Source organism: Siphateles boraxobius, unplaced genomic scaffold (assembly GCF_051911475.1).
Source record: "Siphateles boraxobius isolate OS27281-9 unplaced genomic scaffold, OSU_SipBor_1 77, whole genome shotgun sequence".
Lineage (NCBI taxonomy): Eukaryota > Metazoa > Chordata > Actinopteri > Cypriniformes > Leuciscidae > Siphateles > Siphateles boraxobius.
In genome coordinates, this window is record NW_027509205.1 from 17,085,870 (window position 1) to 17,109,113 (window position 23,244).

Below are 23,244 nucleotides of genomic sequence, written 5' to 3' on the forward strand. Positions count from 1 at the left end.
GTTGCCTACGTTGCTTAAAGAATGCAGGAAATCGCAGAAGAGAGGATCAAAGGGAGGGCAAAGCCTTTTAATGGTATGATTCCAAAGAAGAACACATAAGATACTTTTTACTTGCTAATTAATAAATAAGGACATTAATTCCCTGTTATAAGGATTTTCCCTAAAAAATCTTTCGTTTATTTCGTGGTAGTTGAATAAGAAATAACAAAAATGGCAGATACATTCAGTCTTCAGAGGGTTTTAGAAACATTCAGATCAAGCCTAACTGAGAATAAGGAGGTTTACATTAAATATTATATAGCAGGATGGAAAGAGCTGGTCAGGTGGGTACATGTTTTATTATTGTTATACATAATGGTCTTATAGGGTTACTTTGAAAAGGGTTGCCACGACTCTTGAAATATGAAGGAATTTTTATTTCATATTTAATTTGTATTATGATTTCAAGACCTGTACAATTCACATAAATCAATCTTAATTCATGGAAGAGTCATATCACCTATTTAAAAGTGTCTAATGCTCAGATATAGAAATATCTAATTACAAATGTCTGGAAAAGTAATGAAAGAATTAATTAGTACAAAAATGTATAAATACTGTCTAAATATGGATTGCCTGATAATGTATTGCCTGCTCTTTTCCCATACCAGCTTCATGAACAGTTTAGGGAATGTGTTTTCCTTCATCTCCAAGGATGTGATCTGTAAAATCCAGATCCTAGAGAACTTCCTTTCAGGAGAAAATGGATCCCACTATGTCACCATCCAGTCCATGGTGAAGTATGAGCTGGAAAATGAGCTGGTGGACCTCGCCAAAAGAGGCAGCCACCCAGAATCCGGTTGCCGGACTCTTCTGAGGCTCCATCGTGCACTGCGCTGGCTGGAGCTCTTCCTCGAGAGACTGCGGACCAGCGCCGAGGACAGCAAGACCTCCGTCATGTGTTCGGATGCCTATAACGAGTCTCTGGCTCAGCATCACCCCTGGCTCATCCGGAAAGCTGTCGGCGTGGCCTTCTGTGCACTTCCAGGGCGAGACACCTTCTTTAATGTGATGAATGCGGGAGATCAGGTGCAGGTGGTTGCTCTGTTAGGAGAGTCTTTGCCCCTCATCTCTGAAGTATACCAGATCACAGAAGACTTATATGCCAAGAACAACCTCCTGGAGTTACCGTAGATTCCTTCCACTAATGAATATATAGTTCTTGTGGCACATACTCACTTATTCACATAGACTTATGTTACTGTCTGGCTGTAAAAAGTTCGTTCATTTGGTTTTCCGAAGGCACTTGCAATATGAAGATTTAATGCACATTTTAAGCAGGGATCTGCTCATTTTGCACTACCTTGTTGGCCGAGTGGGCATTAAATGCTGGGTGTATTTTAATATATTTGAGCATAGGGAACAATATAAATGTTTATTTAAAGCTACAATATGTTTACAATACATATTTTAATTTAATGAAAGTGCTGTATATTTAAATATATAGTTTATTTACCTTTTCCTTGAATGTTAATTATCTTATTGGTGATAATGTTATTTCACTTGAATTCATGTTGAATGAGTGTCTTTGCTGAAACTACAAAGGGGGTAGATTTGGTTGATATAATATCCAATGCATGCAATTATTAAATATAATAAAATCTGTGTTTTTGTCATGGTTATTCTTATATTATACCTTGCATGTAGAGGAATACAAACATTGTTTTTTAAACTTAAGCTACTTTTTTTTAAAAACTTTCCCGAAGATGAAATGCAATACTTTTTACATTTACAATTTCATTTACAGTTTGACAAACACCACACCTCTTAATAAGCCATACAATACTTATTATTTGACATTCAGTGTGCATGTTTAGGTTATTATTCATATTTAACATAAAGCTTCCATCCAAAATACATTTGTGATTTGCAAACTTTAGTTTACCAGCATTCTGAAACTTTAATGCCAACATCCAGCTGCAATATATTGACTTTAGAGGTGATCATTACTGCACATTTGTTCACACCTTTTAAACTGCAATTAGGGGCCTTAAAGGTGTTTAGGAAATGTAAATGTCTCTATATTAAAATTTGCACTAAGATGCACAATTATCTGGTCAAAAAGTCCCACATATTTTCATGAGTAATGATATGAATAGAGCCGACTTTTCCACAAAAGCACCAGTGGACTCAAATGAGAAGCATATAAAAAAAGAAAACACTAAAAACAATCTAAATTAATTCTTGAAACAGCACTGCATTGAGAAAAAAAAATAGAAAGAAGGAAAACAAATAGGTAATGGATGCAAAAGAACATAATCCTTAAGAAATGTGTTAGTCTTATTATTTATGTATGAGAAATCTGAGCAATAAAGACTTATCTAGGCAGTATTAAGAAATTTGTTCTTGTGAAAAAAAAGTTTAACAGCTACTGCCAGAGAAATAAATAAATATATTTCAGAAAAAAGTAAATCAGATTTTTAGAAGGAGATAGATAACTTGAACTGTACCAAATGAGATGTATCTGACTGGGCTGATAAAATGTTTACACAATACATATAAGGTGGAAAAATCTGCAAACGTAACCGTTTGGGAGCTAGTTGGATATTATGCAGCAGCTATTATTTCTTTCCAGTGAATACAGTCAAAAACGTTGTTCCAGTAATACGTAATTGTTTACAAAAAAAATGTTTTCATTATAGCACTTCCGCTTTAGACGCGTTGCCACGGAGACGTCAGCGCGTCGCAACACCAGCGCCTGAGGAGAAAATGCCTCCTCGCTTGATCTCTTCAACAACGTCTGAAAGAAGCAAAACAACAGAATAAAGGTACGACATATCTAAGATGTTACAATATAAAGATTATGTATTGAATATTTGATCAACTTTAACCTATAAACAGAACCCTATATTTGAAGTTATTTGCAATGCGTAACGTTAGTTGGTCTATCTATCTATCTATCTATCTATCTATCTATCTATCTATCTATCTATCTATCTATCTATCTATCTATCTATCTATCTATCTATCTATCTATCTATCTGTCTGCTATCTATATGTCTGTCTTCTATCTATGTCTGTCTGTGTCTTCTATCTATCTATCTATCTATCTATCTATCTATCTATCTATCTATCTATCTATCTATCTATCGTTATCTGTCTCTTTCTTCTATCTATCTATGCCTGTCTTTATTCTATCTATCTATCTATCTATCTATCTATCTATCTATCTATCTATCTATCTATCTATCTATCTATCTATCTATCTATCTGTCTGCTATCTATATGTCTGTCTTCTATCTATGTCTGTCTGTGTCTTCTATCTATCTATCTATCTATCTATCTATCTATCTATCTATCGTTATCTGTCTCTTTCTTCTATCTATCTATGCCTGTCTTTATTCTATCTATCTATCTATCTATCTATCTATCTATCTATCTATCTATCTATCTATCTATCTATCTATCTATCTATCTATCTATCTATCTATCTATCGTTATCTGTCTCTTTCTTGTAAATGTCTGTCTTCTATCTATCTGTGCCTGTCTTTCTTCTATCTATCTATCTATCTATCTATCTATCTATCTATCTATCTATCTATCTATCTATCTATCTGTCTATCTATCTATATGTCTGTCTTCTATCTATCTGTGTCTTCTATCTATCTATCTCTCTATCTATCTATCTATCTATCTATCTATCTATCTATCTATCTATCTATCTAACTTTATCTGTCTCTTTCTTGTATCTGTCTGTCTTCTCTCTATCTGTGCCTGTCTTTCTTCTATCTATCTATCTATCTATCTATCTATCTATCTATCTATCTATCTATCTATCTATCTATCTATCTATCTATCTATCTATCTATCTATCTTACGTTATCTGTTTCTTTCTTCTATCTGTCTATCTTCTCTCTATCTGTGCCTGTCTTTCTATCTATCTATCTATCTATCTATCTATCATCTATCTATCTATCTATCTATCTATCTATCTATCTATCTATCTATCTATCTATCTATCTCCATCTATCGTTATCTGTCTCTTTCTTCTATCTATCTGTGCCTGTCTTTATTCTATCTATCTATCTATCTATCTATCTATCTATCTATCTATCTATCTATCTATCTATCTATCTATCTATCTATCTATCTATCTATCTATCTATCGTTATCTGTCTCTTTCTTCTAAATGTCTGTCTTCTATCTATCTGTGCCTGTCTTTCTTCTATCTATCTATCTATCTATCTATCTATCTATCTATCTATCTATCTATCTATCTATCTATCTGTCTTCTATCTATATGTCTGTCTTCTATCTGTGTCTGTCTGTGTCTTCTATCTATCTATCTATCTATCTATCTATCTATCGTTATCTGTCTCTTTCTTCTATCTATCTGTCTTCTCTCTATCTCTGCCTGTCTATCTATCTATCTATCTATCTATCTATCTATCTATCTATCTATCTATCTCTTTATTCTATCTGTCTGTCTTCTATCTATCTGTGCCTGCCTGTGTCTTCTATCTATCTATCTATCTATCTATCTATCTATCTATCTATCTATCTATCTCTTTATTCTATCTGTCTGTCTTCTATCTATCTGTGCCTGCCTGTGTCTTCTATCTATCTATCTATCTATCTATCTATCTATCTATCTATCTATCTATCTGTCTGTCTGTCTGTCTTCTATCTATCAATCATCCATCTATCTTTCTTCTATCTGTCTTCTATCTATCAATCCATCCATCCGTCCATCTATCTGTCTTTCTTCTATATATCTATCTGTCTTCTATCCATCTGTGTCTTCGAGCTATCTATCTATCATCCATCCATCCATCTATCTGTCTTCTATCTATCTATCTGTCGGTCTGATCAGAATTCACTGTCCTCTGGAGACAGGATGCATGTGAGCAGACCCAAGTCTTCTAAGGGGCGCAGCAGACCCATGATGGCTCAAGCTTCGAGTGTGGTGGATCCACCTTCTCAGCCCTCGTCTCTTTCACCCCAACCTCCAGCGGCCAAGGCCAATGACAGGTCAAAACAGAGCCTTCGATCCCGAGCCATTCTGAGATGCGGCAGTCAAACACGAACAGACACACTCCCGGATGAGCCTGTCTCACTCAACAAATACAGAGTTCTGCCATCCATAGAGAAAAAAACAGCTACTGACCGGAAGTTCAGTCAAGGTGCCAGCAGCCACACGATATGTCAACACACGTCACATGTCCACACAAAGGCCCGGCACGATGTGATGTCAGAGGGGACAGGAAGTGAGACAGAGGACTCAGGCCTGCTGCTTGCTATCAGAACTCCATGCGGTCAGAGATTCAAGTGCCATTTCCGGCCAACTGACCAGCTCCGGGCGGTGCGATCAGCCGCAGAGGAGGAATTCGGGGAGAGGTTTGACAACTGTGTGATTGAGACTATGGATGTTCCACGCAGGACTTTTACAAACCTTACAATGAGCTTGGCTCAATGTGGTGTCCTAAACAAATCAGTTTTATGCATTTCCCATGAAGACACGGATTTAACTTGAAACATTAATGCAGGACAACTTTCTATGGACACTTGAATAACACACAAAAATACAGATTTGCTGTCTGATAAACATTTCAAATTATGAATTACATACCTCATGATTAAATATGTGATTGTAAAATTTGTATATATCCAATCAGTTTAAGTTAAAAGAGTTAACATTACAAATAATATCAGATTGAACTGAAGGCAAAACATTTTTTTTTCATGCATATTCATGCCAAAGTCAACTGGGAAAAAGTAGTTATTACAGTTATCTAGATTATTTTATAGATAAAAAGTTGCTCAGAGAAAATTAAACTTATTTCTGAAACCATTAAGACTTTTTGACATTATTTTCATGATGATTAAAAACATTTCCCCTATAGATACACTGAAAGTTTTTTCTTTATGCAAAATGATGACAATGAATAATTCTGACACAAACTGCACATCGGATGCATGTTAAAATATCTGCAAACTTTGTTTAAAAGGGTTTCTCACAATACATGCAAGGAGTTGGAAAGACCAAAAAGCGCAATAATAAAGTACGAATTCACGCAAAGATTATGACACTGTTGCATTTAAAGCTTGCAAAGAGGTGAAAATGATTGACAACACCACACGGAAATGAGCCATCTGGTAGTTTTATTAATATAAGAATATAGAGGAAACAACTATAAAACCCTAAATGCAGTAAAAGTACAAAAAAAAACTGAAATGTTAAATGCAATCGCAAATGGGTTTCAGTCAAACAAAGTGCATTACTTTGAGCAGGGAAAATGTAAACAAACTAAAATAATTTTGCAGCCATTCCTAACAATATAGCTACAAGCCAACAATCACTCTTCAGTAGCTTTGTATGCTAGCAAATGTTCAAACAATTCAGTGCAACTTAAAACTCAAACTAATATTTGGTCTTTCTGAACAGAACAAAACAAACTCTTCTTCTAAAAGGTTTTAGCAGTTCAAGTACAATGGCATCATTATCACAATAATACTCTATTGTGTTTTTTACACAATAATTCTCATTACAAAATGTCTATTTATTCTGAAGTGCTCTTGAGGAATGTTAGTGTTTTGAGTTGGTCTTAAGGGACTGTGTCATTTTTGCGCTTAATAATTTGGTGCGAATTTGTAGGCAAGTTGAAGTCTATGAAATCCCAATGGCTAATTACTGCAAGATATGCTTCATTAGTCAAGTAGATAACAGAAAAATGCCTGCGTTAAACTGTCTTCAGTAAACAAGATTAAATGTAGGAATTAGTATTGCAATTCACTTCTAAATCAAAACACACTGTCAAATGCAAACTGACTCAAAAGGTCCTGTAATAACGAGAAGTTTAGAATCAAAACTATTTGGCATTAAGCTTGAGTCGAAGCGCATTCTTTTGATTACGCAGCGATAATTGATGTAAACATCATAAGGTAACAGCAGAACTGATTTTTATGAAAATAATGTGGATTTCGCTCTTCATCACTTCAGTTGGCGATTTTTTCAATTTCGTCGAGATCATCCGTGTCCAGCCTCATAATTTTCTTATCTGTTGGAAAAAACAAACAAATAAATAAAACAATCCAATTTTATAAATAATTTTATAGTTATTCATTATTTTGTCATTTATATACATTAATATCAATTAATTAATTATTCAATAAAAATGTGCTATATATATATTTATATATAGACACACAATATTATAATTAATAATAAAATGTATGTATATAACTCAGGGTTATTATAATTCACTAAAACTAGAACAGAAACCATAAACAGATTTGTTGCTTGAAATAAAATAAATGTTCACTAAAATCAAATAAAATATACAAAAAAGGCAACATTTCTAATTTTCATTTAGTTTAAAACAGTTTAAAATAAAAATGAATAAACTAAAATCAAGAAAAAAATATTAAAAATGACAAAAACACAAACAAATTATTAAAACTTTAACTAAAATGAAAGTATAAAAAAAAACGGATTCAAAATATTAATAAACACTTTAATATTTCAATGATACTATATAACACTGATATAAATTATATATAAAAAAAAAATAATTAATTACAATTTATAATTACTCATTATTTCTATAATTCATTAAAAATAAAATTATTGGGTGAACTATTCTTTTAAGAGAAACTAATAGACAGACTTACTAAAATGCCTCTCGTATGTCTTGAGAATCTCCATGCTGCGCTGACTGTCCACCATGTTGACAGCGAGTCCTCTCTTGCCAAAGCGTCCAGTCCTCCCGATCCGGTGGAGGTACGTTTCGTTGTCTGGATTGCCATCTTTGTCCAGTGGAAGGTCAAAGTTGATCACCACTGACACTTGTTCAACATCAATACCTGAGGATGGACCGCTTGATTATTTGAAGATGGCAGAATTTACACATTGGCCCTGTTTACTCCCGCAGGGGTTAAAGCAAAAAAAAAAATCTTATGACTGAATTTTTCCTCTGCCAAACCCCATTCTACAGCCTGTCACACACCCAGTTTAAGAGCAGTTGTTTCTTCTTATAATTAGGAGTATAGTAAGCAAAGCTTTACCTTCACAGATGAAATACTCGAACATTTGCATTTAAAGAAAGGCCATTTTGAACTGCGTTTCTATTATTTACACACTTTATGAAATTTCAATGTTTTTAATCTAATTCTTTTACACGACTTGACTCTTTGTGATGTAGTCATACAAATAATTAACCACTTGCATAACTTTAACACAAGTTTTTATTTCTCAAGCTAACAGAGCTTTTGCCGCAAAGTGAGCTAATATCACACACTATACATAATCTAATATCTGTTTTTAACCTAGCCATTATAAATAAATAATATAATGCTATTTTTAAATTTGATCTATGTTGATTATATGAAAAGTGAACAGCATGAGCAGGGCCGTACGCAGGATTTGATAAACACCGAGGTCCTTGCTATAGTGATCCTGCTATGGGGGTTCGTGGGCAAAAATAAACATTAGAATAACTTTTAAAATGGAGTGAACACGGATCGGGAATGGAAAACCCGGAGTGATCACAGAACACTTAGAGTGCAGAGAGGAACGTGCTTTCGCTCCGCTCCAGGCTTTGATCACATCCCCCTCAGCAGGGTGAATACACCTCATATTTCCTTAATTTAAGACCTATTCAAACTGAAATTATGACATTTATTACATTATTTGAGAAATGTAAGCATATTTACGGCCTTAAAATTATGAAAAGTGAATTTAAGACATAAGGACAGCTTATTTTATTGATTTAGATAGAAAGAGCTGGAAAAAAACCTATACATTTACCAGCCCGTAGACCCTTCCCTTGAAGACATCAGGACAGAAGTGGTTGAAAGTGGTCAAAAGAGGCACATTAAAATACCAGGTGTAAATGGGGTCATAGAGTAGTTATACTACAAATAATTAGAATAGCATATTCTATCAAGGATGTAAAAATCTGATTATATGTATATGAGGTAGTGTACTTGCCTCTTGCACAGACATTAGTAGTGATGAGAACTTTCTCCTTGCCGTCTCTGAAACGTTCAATGACTGCTGCTCTCTGCTCAACCACCATTTCCCCGCTGAGGAGCGCCACCTGGTGGCCCTCTTTAGACAGCTGGCTGGAAAGCCAGTTGGCCATTTTTCGAGTCTGAGAAAAGACGATAACATAAGATGATTGAGTGAAAGAAACAACAAAAAACAGAAATATCAACCAGAGGCAAACACTCACATGACAGAAGATCATAGCTTGTGCGATAGTGATGGCTCCATAGATGTTACAGAGCGCGCTGAACTTGTCCTCCTTGCAATTGCAGAGCACATAATACTGTTTGATAGTGTCCAGCGTCTCCTCTTCACGTTTTAGCTTGATGATGTTGGGATCCGGCACGACCCGCTCTGCAAACTTCCACACAGACTCCTCAAAGGTGGCAGAGAAAAGTAACATCTGACAGCCTTTGGACAGCATTCTGTAAGAAACAGGAAATATAAACCGTTTTTACTCAATCTAATGCTAAATCTGTTGCCACTTCTTTGCATTTTAAGTTAGTTTTAAAAGTCTTAAACCAAAAAGGTTTTGCTTTAAGGATAAATGTTTTGTTATTTTTGTGGAACATATGCAAAAGGATTAGTGGGAAATAAGAATGTCAAGAAATGTTATCTTTGTGTTCTTATTAAAAAATAAACCACAAAACAACAACAAAAGCTCAGATTTAAATGACTGACTTACTTAATAATAAAAAAAAACATCAAGTTGTGTAAGGAGGAAAATATTTTCCTAGCACCTCGAAAACAAGTGTCCACGGAATAATTTAAAAAATTTAAAATAATTTAAGACTATAAAAACTATTTATTTTACAAATATAATTTTAATCATGACTGTCATGTTTTCTTGGGGTTTGACCTAACAACTTTAAATGTCAAAAAAAGTCAAATGATGGGACATTTTTTAAGATACATCATTTTAATACTTGACACACAGTCATTAGGGTGATGAGCGGTCTACATGTGAACTTGCAGTCATAATATCAATTCATGTTTTGTCATTTTTATGTTACAACCACAAAATGGCATCCTTTCATGTTGGATATAAACAATTCTCAAATCCTTAGTTTTTTTTTTAAAGAAAAATGCCTCTCTGCCTAATTAAGTAAAATAAAAGTAAAATTATTATTTTTTAAATTTTAAGCAAAGTTCTTTCAAGAATTTCAGCATTGTAACAAAGAAAATACATTTTTTCAAACAAAAAACAAATCTGAAAATCATGCACACATTTAAAAAGGTGTTATCAAGTCATTATATGAAATGCATTTTTAATGTTTTTATAATAATAAATGAATTATTAGATCCAGACACACACACACACACAAAAGTTCATTATAGATCATGTAATCAGCAGTGTGTCTGTATGCATTTGCCTGGTTTGAAAGCCAATTCTGCAAACACTAGGGAAAGTTCACCTCTGAATGCGGATGCTCTGGTCTTGGTGTCCCTGTGTGGCGATCATGACATCAGCCTCGTCCAGAACAAACACTTTGATCTTTTTCGGGTCGATGAGCTTCAGCTTGACGCACCAGTCCAGAACTGTCCCAGGTGTGCCGATGACGATATGCTCCTTGATCTTGACGCCACGCTCCACTGACAGAGGGCACAGCAGCCATCATGCATTTAGATGTGGTTTACGCAGTATTCGGAGGCTTAATTTCAGCCACTTACTTTTATGTCCTCGAACCGCATATGCCAGTTTTACTTCAGGATAAAACTTGCCCATTTGCGCGATGACTTTACCCGTCTGCAGAGCGAGCTCATATGTAGGAGAAATGCACAAACACTGGAAGAAAGACACAGATTGGACACCAAAGTATTATCAACATTTACTTATGACTTTTATGAGTTCATGTAAGAAGATATTTTGCAGATTTGGTTTTCTTTTGTTCTTTTTTTTGGAAAAACAAAAACAAAAAACATTTTCTGTAACTTTGCTTTTCATTTATTACTCATTACAGGCAAGTGAACAGTCAGTAAACAAATAAGAATACACTAATTACAAAGCTAGCTAAATACAATATAACAGTTACAAATAAAGTGAGGTCGAACAGTAGTATTCCGGTACAGAAATGTAATAATTAAATGTAAAATGACTATATAGGTGTTGTTCACTGTATAAATTACACAGATTAATCTTTGTTAAAGCTGTGTTTTGTTGCCTGGTTATCATTAATGACATAGGGTGCGTCTCAATCAGATCCCTTGCTTCCTAGGTCATGAATCAGTATATCAACATGTAGTGAGTTGACTCACATGATTAATGTTTCGTGCTTCAGAACTTCCTTAAAGGAAAATAGTGAGCATCGATGCTCCCTGGTTTTCACAGTGCATTGTGGGACTTTTTTAGGGAGTGAAGTGAACGTTTCAGTGCACTGGTAGGATTTTGCGATTGAGACAGCCCTTAAAATGTCCAACTCCCTGATCAGTGACCTGGCTACTGAAGTAGGGAGCTGATTCGAGACGCAGACACCCATAGACAGCAGCAGGTATTAATAGGCTGCTGTCACTTTAAGACCTAATGCATGGATCCAATATAATGATCCACATCCGATATCTTTCTCAACTGTTTTCGTTCACTTAAGACATAACCGAGATGAGACTTGCCGAGACGGGTATTTTGACATAATTTTGTGTGTCTGTGTCCGTTCAAATGCAAGGAAACATGAAAGAGGAATCAATTCCGTGCTGCGCTCAATCCAATACTGTAACAGCGCGCAAGTACCGAATTGAGTTCTCTTTAGCCTTTTATTGCGCTGGAATGGTTTAAAATTGTTTGAATGTGTGAATTTGCAAGACAAAACGCAGGCAAATGATACACTTTCACTCTAGTGCTGCGTCCCAATTCGCATACTATCCGTCCTAAATAGTATTCGAAAATAGAACTAGTACGTCACAAATCGTAGTATGTTGAAATGAGTGTTCCAAAGAGACCCGGATGGTCTACTATATCCGGTCAGAATCCGAAGTGCAGATCGATGCACACTCTAACGGCTGATATTGCCCACAACCCATCGCGCGTTGGACGAGGATTCGGTTAGAACTACAAACACGAGTGAAAAGTGTTTAAAAAAAATCTACAGACATGGAGGACGCGCGAGTCCGGCGGTTGTGTAGAGGTTTAGATAAAGGGGTTTAAGTGATTAATTATCAGTATCTAACCTGACGAAAATTTATTTATTCAATGTTGTCTACGTTATATTGCATCTGCAGCAGCATTGTGAACTTTTGTAAAGATACTTTTAGCCATTAAATTTTAAATGCATCATTACATTCATATTGTAAACGCATGAGGAGAGTGAGAGTCTCCGCATGAAAGACCCACGACAGGCAGATGAACGAGCTACTACATTTCTCTCCGAAACGGTAAGAAAATATATTAGATTGAATGGAGGATTTTAACTGTGACGAGATGATTGACTGGGCAGTTTACGGTGATGCACGCGACAGAGCTGTCCATTAAAGATGACGAAGTAGTATGTCCCAAAGCTTGCCTACTCTTTTGCTACACACTCAAAAGTATGTACTTTTTCTTCACAAAGAGTACATACTTTTAGGGCATAGTATAAGTAGGCGAATTGGGACGCAACATAGGATAGTTAAAATTTGCAATTAATCCTCAAATCACAAGCGTGCCGAACCGTGGGGCCAGGTCTGTATGGATCACAGATTAAATATGATCTGTTCCACCCCCAGTTTAGAAAGACAAGAGCCCAAGCCTGGCGCCAGGACACATGAATTGGGGGGCATTTATATTTCTCAGGGGCTGGTGATCGGAATTAAATTGCGTTCTGGGGGAGATGAAGCATTATCTAATAAAATATGCACCAATTTGCATAAAAGTCCAGAACAGAAATCTGAACATTGGATCAAGTCAGGTTAAAAAATATTGTTTCATTTTGTTGACATTTTAGAGTTGTCAACAGCTGTCAACAGCCAGAAAAAAACACAGCAAAAAAACAAAATTTTTTAGGAATAAAATGTTAGAAAAATCAGGCAATTTATCTATAGGAAAAAAAACTGGAAAGTTTGATGTATGAGAAAACAGCCTTTAAAAAATACTTATCATAATTGAAATCTACAGATGCAGTCTATTAATGTGCATTTTGGATGTTTTTCTTTTCAGTAGTCAAAAATAAGGCAAGTTTTGTAAACAAAATGGCCTAAAATCTCAAGATTGATCAAAGCCATAGAAACAATGGTTTTGCCTGTAGTACCTTGCAGTGAGATTTAGTAAATCTCAGTTTTCAAACTCACCTGAGGCCATTTTAAGCCTGGGTCCACATGACTGAGCATGGCCAGCACGAAGGCGGCTGTTTTACCAGTGCCAGACTGAGACTGAGCGATCAGATTCTGAGGTCTGCGAATGAAGGGAACAGTCCGTTCATATGAGTGTTATATGAAACTTACTTCACACTAATACTATCAGCGATTTCACATAAACTTTATAATGGTCCAATATTGTGCATCAAATATCCAATCTGTGTCAATTACTGCACGTTTATCCAGAATGCCCCACTAATCTCAGTGAGATAAATCACATATATCTCTCTGCACAAGCTCTTTCTTCTCTCTAATGACAAACCACACTTTTAGTTAAACAAAAAGAAATGTGATTAAACTCCAATTGTGTGAGTATTATACACACACACACTCACATACTGTTATCAGCATTAATTCACTTTTCGCTTCAAACCCTTAATATGACATCTGTATTCATCTAAAATTTAATGTATAAAATATGTGTGGACTTACGGTTCGGCAAGCATCATGGGAAGGGCATTCTCTTGGATTTTAGAAGGTCTGTTGAAGCCCATTTCATAGACGCCTTTGAGCAACTGAGGTTTCCTGAGTTACAAAAATTGAAAGTTTCAATTTGAAACTAATAAAATTGAAACATGCGAGCCACCCGAGAAGTGTCGAAGCGTCCAAATATAGTGCCTTATCTTATTTCATCATTTTGAATATTCAACAGTCATTGTTCTGAATGCTAGCAATACAAACTCCCATTCAAAGGTTTGGCTCTAATATTCATCACAGCTGCATTTATTTGATCAAAAATACAGTAAAAACAGTATACAAAATATTATTACATTTTAAAATAATTTACACGATCCTCCAGAAATCATTCTAATATGCTGATTTGCTGCTCAAGAAACATTTCTTATTATTATCAATGTTGAAAACAGTTGCCCTGCTGAATATTTTGTGAAAAAGTTATAGTTTTTCAGGTTTCTTTGATGAATAGAAAGTTAAAAAGAACAGCATTTTTTTAAATAGATTTTTTGTAACAATATAAAAAGTCTTTCACTTTTGATAAATATAATAAATACTTTCTGAATAATAAAAAAAGACCTCAAACAGCAGTGTAAATTCAGTTCTTTTCCCTCAGATGTCATTACTTTAAGCCCATATGAAGTACTCACAGTCTCAGCTCCTCAAAGGTCTTGACTGAATACAGTGGTGAGTTTGGGTCTCTCTGAAGAACCTCCACTTGGTTTGTGTTGTTGACCACATTGCTTCTGATTAATTTATTCAGGAGAGACTGTGTGGCTTTGTCCTCTGAAATAGTATATTTGTAAAGAAGCAGGCTTATAATTACGTTTTTTTTGTTTACTGTCAATCAAGTAAAGTGTGATTTGAATAAATATTCTTAGATGCAACTACACACCTTACTTAAATAGCTCAACAGATTTAACAAGTCAGAATTATTTCACAACAGCACTAAATGTGTATTAAGCAAATTAATTGGCTCAATTTTGATTTTATGTTGACTGTAACGGTTTAAAAATGAACCTTTTTCCTCTTCTTCGGGTTTGTCAACATCATCTACATGAGGGGAAAATAAATGACACATAAGAAAATGCAAAGAAATCTTTTAATGCAATTATTGCTAACAGTTTTTAGTAACAACACAGCAGCACATCTCTATGCATCTTTAATAGTTCACACACAAAAATCATGTACTCACTTTCCAAACCTGTAACTTATGTCTTTGTTGCTTAAAAGGAACAAAAAAGGAAATTTTGAGAGAAAGACTGATGGTTTCTTCTACCAAGTGCTGACATTGTCCGTAATGATTACTGAGAAGGCACATTCGGACGGGTCTAAAATCACAGAGAAGCTCTGGTAATATTTAACGTTACTGTAAGTTACCCCACCTCTCCATGTTAAAATAGTCCCGTCCGAATCGTGCTTTTTTCTTCCGCAGAATTCATACAGGTTTGGAATTAACTTAAATAAATATTAATTTCTGGGTGAACTATTGGTTTAATGCAATATAATAATGTTAAACGTTATTACCATTAGTCCCATGTAAAGCTGAATCTCCCGCTGCCAAAATCCGCGAGTTCTTAATCTGTTCAAACAACAGAATTTACAGTTATAAATGCCAGTTAAAAATATAAATGCCCAGCACAGAATCAATTTTCACTAAAGAACATTCACAGATTAAGCATTTGTCAATAGAAACGTAATCAATTGATAAGCCTAAACAACGGTAAATGATTTAACAGTTAACGTTAAATCAAGTAACTTAAGTTAACGTTACGTTAACGTTAGACTTAAGTTACTAGAAGCTAGTTTAAGTGCTAGCTAGCCATAAAAGACACGTAACGTTAACGTTAATTAAATTACACAAACACGCACTAGCTTTCAAACAGTACAGGTAGAAATCACATAACGTTAACTTAGATGATGAAATTTATGTCCACTAACTTCATAGTTAAGTGGTTCAAAGTTTAAATGTAGTCCCTAAAACTGATATAGATTTAAAATCTCATACAGGCCGTATCTCAAAACCTAGTTAGAAAGCATGTTGATGGTCAAAACCGTTTTGGACATTCAGAAATGCCGTCTAGTTAGGAAGCTCACGTGGATTTGAGGCGCAGCCCATCCCTGACTCACCGCCGCTAGTGCGCTAATCCATTACAACACAATTAAAATCACATTTTCACTCACAGACTTGGGTGTAGACTCTTGTTCGTCCACAGCTAGAGCCCACGAATCGGTTGACATGGCTTCTGTCGCAGATATATGAACTATTTAACGGTCTTGATAAGTCTTCAAATGTGCTGTCCAATTCACTCGACTCAGCTTCACGAGTACGCGCAAACCAAACTGACAGTCGACGCGCGCACTGAACGCTGTCCGGCCGGAAGTCAGCACATGTTACCCAGTTCCAGTTTACTATTTACTGACTATTCACTGCAAACAATTTCACGTGTAAGTATCTGTGTTGTAGTGTAAACCAGTCTTAAATATGAAACTAGGTTAGTCTATTTTTCTAAAAAGCAATTTGTGCAGACAATTATCATGACATGTTCCACTGACTCTGTTTGTTTGGCGTCTCAGTAGACCAACCAATTTTTTTTTTTAACTTTTTTTTAAATTATGTATTTTTTATGCATTAGGTTTGTTCCTCCAAAGTGTACACACAATAAATAAATCAATATTAAACATTGCAACACGCACACACATATATCCACTATATTGTGAAATTTAACATGTAGTTTAAAAAAAATAATAATTGTGATTTGTGTGTGTGTGTGTGTGTGTGTGTGTGTGTGTGTGTGTGTGTGTGAGAGAGAGAGAGAGAGAGAGAGAGAGAGAGAGTATTCTGTCTGCCAAATTATAATTCCAGTATATATGGAAATTATTATGGAAATTGATTTTCTAAGAAAGCATTAAAACTTGCCAAATCTACCCTGAATATAATCACCTTTTTAAACTTTAAAATTATGTAAAAATTCCTATTTTAACACTGTGCAACACCTGTAGTAACTGTGGTATTTTGAAAGTAATCGTAGATCTACACTATAGGGATAGAATACATACACAATGTGTTTTGGCTACACATTTCTTGACTAATACCTTTGCGACCATCATATAGGAAGCCATAGTTGATGTAACCATGGTAATAAGGAGCAATGCAGGTTTTTGTCAGTGGTTACTATGGTCTTATGAGAAATTCCACAGTTAAATTATGGCTACTGTGGAAATGATTTCCATTAAAATATAAAAAATCTTCTGACCTAATTAAAACCCAGTATACAGATACTGTCAAATCTATCAAATACCCATATTTTGTACTATGAAGGAGCCATTCACATTTTTTAATTTAGCAGATGCTTTTTTCCCCCCAAAGAAATGTTATCAGGTAGAAATGTTGTATATTGTCAGTTCTCGTAAACCTAAGAAAAGTCATGAAGCTTCAACCTGATACCTCAGTTTTAGAAATGATTTATTAATTAACTAAGGTGCTTTGTTGTCTCAAATGCATTTTTGTATCCCAGCCTACATGGTGCTGTTTATTTGTGCTTGCTTATTCATGAGGAAATTCATCATAATTGAGAATCGAATGCATGTGTTCAACGAATCTTTATTATTTAAAAGATCATCATGTAGCTGATGTTTATGACTTATATTAATTAGCGTTCAGACGTGTAACACGTCACTGTATTTTTAGCCGTTGGGTTTGACATATTTTCTTCTTTATTGCAGATGAAATGGTCAACAACTGCTGCAGCCCTCAGTCTGTTCCAGCAGATGAGATAAGCGACATTCAGAGAGCGAGCAAGAGAGAGAAAGAGAGACAGTAAATAGCACATGTTAATTGAATTGAGAAACAGAAGCTGAGATTTAAGCCAAGGCAGCACACATCACTAAACACACACACTTTCTCCAAACAACCTGTTGTCTTTTAAGAAGCCCTGGAGGCTCCATATTGATTGTCATGGTTACATCCTCTGCAAAAGCAGATTAATCACACACGCCACGGTCATATTGAAATCAAGATAGTGAGCTTAGTAGTCACTGGAGGGAAAACATGAATGATGGAAGGACAGACAAAGACAGAGAGGGAAATATGCATGATCTCTCGCCCTCCCCTCGTTTCCCCCATGCATGGTGTTCATTTCAGCCTGTGGTACCCCGGCCATCAAATGGGATACATGAATGGGCTCTCGTCACTGATTACGGAGAGTCAGAGAGGTGGAGGAGTGGGTAGGTGGGTGGTACAGATGCTGAGGGGAGAATTGAGCGTTGGCGGGGGGGTGTGCTGGGGTTCCTGTTAATCTGTTGCACAGGACAGCTTCCAGCGCCTGTGTTTCTGCCACAGCTCCTCTGAGCTTCATAACCACATGTTGCTGTGCTGATTGACTGCGTTAACGTTCCTCCAGCTGCTTCTCTATCTGTCGGTCTCTCAACCTCCCTCCCATCTTCGTTCTGCTCAGTTGTTGTGTTCATTTCCAATAGGCAGAGAGGTTTCTGGAGTTGCAGCCGATTGTTTTGGACATCACCAATGCAGGCGTCGAGAGAGAATTTTGACCGCTGCAGATGTGAGGTAAGAGTCCTGCTTTGCAAAAAGTGCATGAGGAACTGAACTCTGAAATGTTATGGTGAAGTAGGAGGCATTTTTGTTTAAGGTGAATTTGGGAAGTGTTTCGAAAACCTCTAAAAGAGATTTCACGACCTTGCAAAGTGATGCATCTGTAGTCAGCTGATGGAGATGCAGGATCAACAGGTGGTTGTTTCTGTGCCGCGTCTCCCGCGGTGTGTGTGGTGGCAGCCGTGGAGTGCGTGTAGTGGGGGATTTGGCTCTTTTTCGTTGGGAGTGATTCACACTCCATTGAGGATGGATGAGAGGCGGGGGTTGATCATTGTTTGACACTTTAGGTTCTCCTCATTTGGGTCCCATTGAATAGAATATGGAAGAAGACCAGAAAGATTTTTTCTTTTTTCATGCATTTTCAAACAAAATCAATCTCGTCATTGAGGATGAAATTGATTTGGACCTTTACCTGGTCTTTTTGGTCTGCCAGGTTTGTTTAAAAAGCTTAAATTATTAATTTGTGGTTTTAATATCAACGATTCACTCTTAAAAATAAAGGTTTCCAAAGGGATTTTTTCTCTCGCATAGATCAGTTCGCTTAAAAGAACCATTTGTTTTCTTAGTGTGAAGAACATTTTAATAATCTAATCATTGTTTTCAACAATAAGGAACCTTGTGCAGTGGAAAGTTTCCAAAGATTTCTAAATGGAACCATAGAAGAACCTTTATTTCAAATGCGTGATTTATATCATGTTTTAAAATGATATTAACACCTTTGCTTTGTGCAGAAATGCCAGCTCTTCTCAGGACACATGATGGCAGTGTTTGACTGGTTTGCTGTGTGTGATGGCAGTCAGGGGTGAGGGGGAAATCTATTGTACTCGTCTGTCCGCTCTCATCTTGTCACGAGGCACTGTGCCAAAACCTAATCCATTAGAGAGGGGGTGGCGTTCCTCTGTCTCTGAGTTATGGCCATGTGGACACCTTGATGAAAGCGTCTGTTTCTTTTCTGTAATATCGGGAAGCTGTTTAATCTCAGACATTTATGTCCTCTGAGAATAATTGCTCATAAATCTTGAAACTGGCCAAAAAAACAAGTGAAATTTCCAAAACACTGACCCTCTGTGGAAGTTGGATGGAAATTAGAGGATTGATATGAAGTTAAATCATACTACAGTTTGCTTTTAAAATACTGTGGGATATTGTTGTTTGCTTCAGACGTCAGGAGACTTAACAAAGTAGAGAGTTTGGGAAACCTGTTTGGAAACCATAATAATTTTCTTATAATTTTGTTTGATGACTTGTGCTTTGAATATAAGCTTTATCACAGATGTTTCTCCTAGAATGAAATAAAGGAGAGACATCTGTGATAAAGCTAATATTCAAAGCACAAGACATCAAACAGAATTATAAGAAAATTATGATGTTTTCAAATGAACAGAGACACAAATGTTGATATTTAGTAGGACTATAACATTATAGCATTGATAGTTGTCTTAGCAGTAGTCGATATTGGCTTTTTAATGCCTGGTGCAATTGCTGTCACAAATGGCTGGACCAAATCGCAACAGTTGATTTAAATAACACTCAGAACTCTTGAAAAAAGCAAACAGAACAACCACTATATACTGACAAAATATGGATTAAGGACACTTCAAACTATATATATATATACAAAGGATAATCATAGGGAGGAAACAAGAAACAGGGGTGTTAACTTAATCAAACAATGAGTAACCATACCAACAAATGCAAACAAAGAAAACAGAACATGGAAACAATGAAAAACCAACTCAAACTCCATCTCAAACACAACAAACATGATCTACCATGACACTTGCTAGGTGTCTGACTAATAATATAATGTTTATATATTATAATGAATTCAAATTAATATTAAATATATTAATGTTGAAAATACTGATATGAACACAATTTATACAATATACTCTACCGTTCAAAAGTTTGGGGTCAGGTAGAATTGTTTTTGAAAGAAAGAAATTAATACTTTTATTAACTCCAATCAACATGCACCAATGTTACATTTTCTATATATTGTAATAATTATGTTTACAACTTGTAATAATTACTTCAATGAGCTCATTGTTTCTGCCTTATACATATAACACAGTTATCTAACAATGTATGAATTTAATATGTACATTTCTGAAATGCATTACTTGCAAACAGTCACTCTAAATTGTAATGCAGACACATGCATTTTCTGTTATTGTGAAAAGCGCTATACAAAATAAAAGTAAATTGAATTGACTTCCGAAAGGATGCATCAAATTGATCAAAAGTGACAGTAAAGACAATTATAATGTTGCAAAATATTTCTATTTTAAATAAATGCTGTTCTTTTGAACTTAATTCATCAAAGAATCTTGAAAAGTATGACTCTTTCAAAAACAAAAAACAAAACAAAAACTGTTTTCAACATTCATAATAGCCAGAAATGCAAATTATCATATTAGAATGATTTCTGAAGGATCATGTGACACTGAAGACTGGAGTAATGATGCTGAAAATTCAGCTTTGCATCACAGGAATAAATTATTTAAAAATATAATAAAAGAAAATTTCAAATAGAAAAGTAATTTTAAATTGTAACTCTTTTTACCTAATTTTTCATCAAATAAATGCAGCCTTGGTGAGCATAAGAGACTTATTTAAAAAATATTTTAAAAAATCTTACTGACCCCAAACATTTTTACGTTATAATATCATAATCTTAGAATGGCCAAATATTGTCTATTACTTGACAGTATTACTCCGTTGTGGAAAGATTTAAGAAAATGTGTGAGACATATTGAATCTCTGATTTCTGTAAACCTGGTATTTTCTGAATCTCTATAGTGGTCTTCAGACAAATCTGAGAAGCATGTTCAACAAAAGTCTTTTATTCTCATTGCTGTGTAGAAGAAATAATTGAGATATTTATGTCTGTATATAATATATCTCATTTGTGAAATTGTAATTGCTTGGAGATTTCAGTTTTAGTCAATATCTCAGATATGAAAGGAAAAAAAAACAGACACAAATAAGACAATTATTGACATGAGACATAAATGAATGCGGATAACAGCTCAGATCATTTGGTCTTGGAAAAGGGGTTGAGTTCATATTGAGACCTTTGATTGCAGACTTTGTATTTTTGCAAATCTGAGCACAGTTTGAGTCATTATTCAGAGAGATCTGTTCTGAGAATATTGATGTCCTTTTCCAAGGAGAAAAATCTGTGACGCATTTGCTTTCAATTTCAGTTCCATTACAGAATCAATTGAAAAGTTAAAGAGATCATTAAAGAGTTTTACATCATGTTAATCGCTTTTTCTGGAACAATCATTAAGAGAACTGAGACACAGACGCTGATCTGTATCATATAACTCTTCTTGTTTTGTATTCCCATAGTCTGAAGTTTTCTGTGCTGACCTGAGGTAAAACTGACGAGTCATGACATCAGCACTGCATCTGTAACAGTGCCAGTGGCTTTTTGATGTGCCAGAGGCTTCTGTTCCCTTTGATGGTGATGAACCAGACCTGAGCTTTGTGTGCCACATATCCACCCGTGGGACGGGGGGTGGGGTGGACCTGTCAGAGGGCTTAATTTAGACACTAGAGAGGCATCTAGAGCCATACGGATAATGATGTTGTCCTCTCATCTTCATCAGTGCTGTAGGACAATGATGAGTTATGATGTGTGACGTCTGTGCATATGAATGACTTGTTTTTTTACAATGGCCACAGAAATACTGGATACTTAAGCCACAAATAAATTGTATAAATGTCATTACAAAATATCCAACCATCTGGCATTTATTAGAGGGGGCAGATTTGCACAAACACACTTTGCAAACAAAACTCCAGAGTTTGTATGTGTGATAAAACGGTAGATGTTCCGTTCAAAATGTATTTTTAGTCATTTTCTGGTGATCAAATGTTAGTCGAACATGTTCTGTTAGTATTGTTTTGTTATTTTTTTCAGGTAATATTTTTTGAATTAAGTTTATTATTCTTATTTTATTTTTTAACTTAAACCTCACAAAACTCTATTAGATTCATGCTTAAACTAAAACACAATGCAGTAAAAAATATATATTATTATTCAGGTCCTTCAAGTAGATTTAACTTGTTTTAAGGATTAAAACAAGATATTTTATCTGGACGTCCAAAAGCATAAATAAATATACACAGGCCCCAAGGAGGGAGGGAGGGAGGGAGGAAGGGTTGGTTGATTGGTTCATTAATTCATTCATTCTACAAGATATTTTGTAAAATATGGCTCCAATCTTATCTAGCTTTTTTAGGGAAATATCACCTATCGCCTCCTTCTCTGCATGTGAGAAGCTGTACTGGACAGAACCACCATCATGCCAGGCCTGATCAACAAGAGCAAACGGAGCGCTCTGCCTCTTAGCGTCTCTGACATCACTTCCTGTGTCAGGGGTTACACCCTGGCAATGACGGCCTCCTTGACCTATGAAAACATTGAAGATCACCCTGTCGAGGGTGAGTATGCTGTCTTATGGATGCATTACTTCTTCTGATATTTCTGAAATGATATCCATCATTAGTGGCTCTTCCTAAGGCATTAGTATTACACTCAAAAATAAATTAGGCCTAAATTTAAGATTTAAGTATTGCTTATAAAATTTGGATGACACAGTTTTAACATACGTAATCTGATGCATGTTTGTCAGACATAAATAAATGAAACTGGTACGATTTCTCTATAGTACTAATAAACTGAATGTGTTTTAAATGCACAATAACATTTCTGCATTTGTGGTTTATATATTTATCATCAATAAATCCAATTTGTTTCTATTTCATAAATTTTGATCTAATTGAATTTTGCTTGGTCCACAGCTAGCCATTTTTATCC

The 23,244-nt window shown here is 35.3% G+C and overlaps 4 protein-coding genes across 6 annotated transcripts in view; 3 read left to right on the forward strand and 1 right to left on the reverse strand.

Moving 5' to 3' along the window:
* Nucleotides 1-18: 18 nt before the first annotated feature.
* On the forward strand, nt 19-1,644 carry cptp (ceramide-1-phosphate transfer protein). 2 transcript variants are annotated; one of them, XM_077218122.1, is made up of 2 exons: nt 19-323; nt 651-1,644. In XM_077218122.1, exons 1-2 carry the CDS (start codon nt 211-213, stop codon nt 1,171-1,173), a joined length of 636 nt encoding a protein of 211 aa, XP_077074237.1. In that variant the 5' UTR covers nt 19-210; the 3' UTR covers nt 1,174-1,644. The 2 variants fall into 2 exon arrangements, with proteins under 2 accessions (XP_077074237.1, XP_077074238.1); XM_077218123.1 differs by having other exon boundaries at nt 26-73.
* Nucleotides 1,645-2,706: 1,062 nt separating this feature from the next.
* Nucleotides 2,707-5,715, forward strand: ubxn10 (UBX domain protein 10). Of its 2 annotated transcripts, none has more exons than XM_077219029.1 (2): nt 2,707-2,807; nt 4,853-5,715. In XM_077219029.1, exon 2 carries the CDS (start codon nt 4,877-4,879, stop codon nt 5,510-5,512), a length of 636 nt encoding a protein of 211 aa, XP_077075144.1. In that variant the 5' UTR covers nt 2,707-2,807; nt 4,853-4,876; the 3' UTR covers nt 5,513-5,715. The 2 variants fall into 2 exon arrangements, with proteins under 2 accessions (XP_077075144.1, XP_077075145.1); XM_077219030.1 differs by having other exon boundaries at nt 2,713-2,807; nt 4,876-5,715.
* A 409-nt stretch (nt 5,716-6,124) lies between these two features.
* On the reverse strand, nt 6,125-16,162 carry ddx19a (DEAD-box helicase 19a). Its single transcript, XM_077218722.1, has 12 exons — nt 15,986-16,162; nt 15,329-15,383; nt 14,822-14,854; nt 14,452-14,587; nt 13,781-13,873; nt 13,283-13,385; nt 10,697-10,811; nt 10,441-10,618; nt 9,213-9,450; nt 8,969-9,131; nt 7,651-7,842; nt 6,125-7,037 (listed from the first exon to the last, which is right to left on the reverse strand). The coding sequence occupies exons 1-12, from the start codon at nt 16,040-16,042 to the stop codon at nt 6,976-6,978; spliced, it is 1,425 nt and encodes a 474-aa protein (XP_077074837.1). The 5' UTR covers nt 16,043-16,162; the 3' UTR covers nt 6,125-6,975.
* Nucleotides 16,163-18,271: 2,109 nt separating this feature from the next.
* The window catches only part of vwa5b1 (von Willebrand factor A domain containing 5B1), a 48,000-nt gene continuing 43,027 nt past the window's right edge, over nt 18,272-23,244 (forward strand). Inside the window, exons 1-2 of the mRNA XM_077218705.1 lie at nt 18,272-18,368; nt 22,658-22,868. Coding sequence (XP_077074820.1) covers nt 22,730-22,868 — 139 coding nt within the window. The 5' untranslated portion in view covers nt 18,272-18,368; nt 22,658-22,729. The remainder of the gene's footprint in view (nt 18,369-22,657; nt 22,869-23,244) is intronic.

Bases quoted from the DNA above. Each gene is read 5' to 3' on its own strand.
- cptp (XM_077218122.1), top strand. From the start codon at position 211: ATGGCAGATACATTCAGTCTTCAGAGGGTTTTAGAAACATTCAGATCA. The intron at 324-650 runs GTGGGTACATGT...TTCCCATACCAG, and splicing joins GGATGGAAAGAGCTGGTCAG to CTTCATGAACAGTTTAGGGA.
- ubxn10 (XM_077219029.1), top strand. From the start codon at position 4,877: ATGCATGTGAGCAGACCCAAGTCTTCTAAGGGGCGCAGCAGACCCATG.
- ddx19a (XM_077218722.1), bottom strand. From the start codon at position 16,042: ATGTCAACCGATTCGTGGGCTCTAGCTGTGGACGAACAAGAGTCTACA. The intron at 10,812-13,282 runs GTGAGTTTGAAA...TCTTTCTTCCAG, and splicing joins CAGGCTTAAAATGGCCTCAG to TGTTTGTGCATTTCTCCTAC. The intron at 7,038-7,650 runs GTAAGTCTGTCT...TTTTTCCAACAG, and splicing joins GACATACGAGAGGCATTTTA to ATAAGAAAATTATGAGGCTG.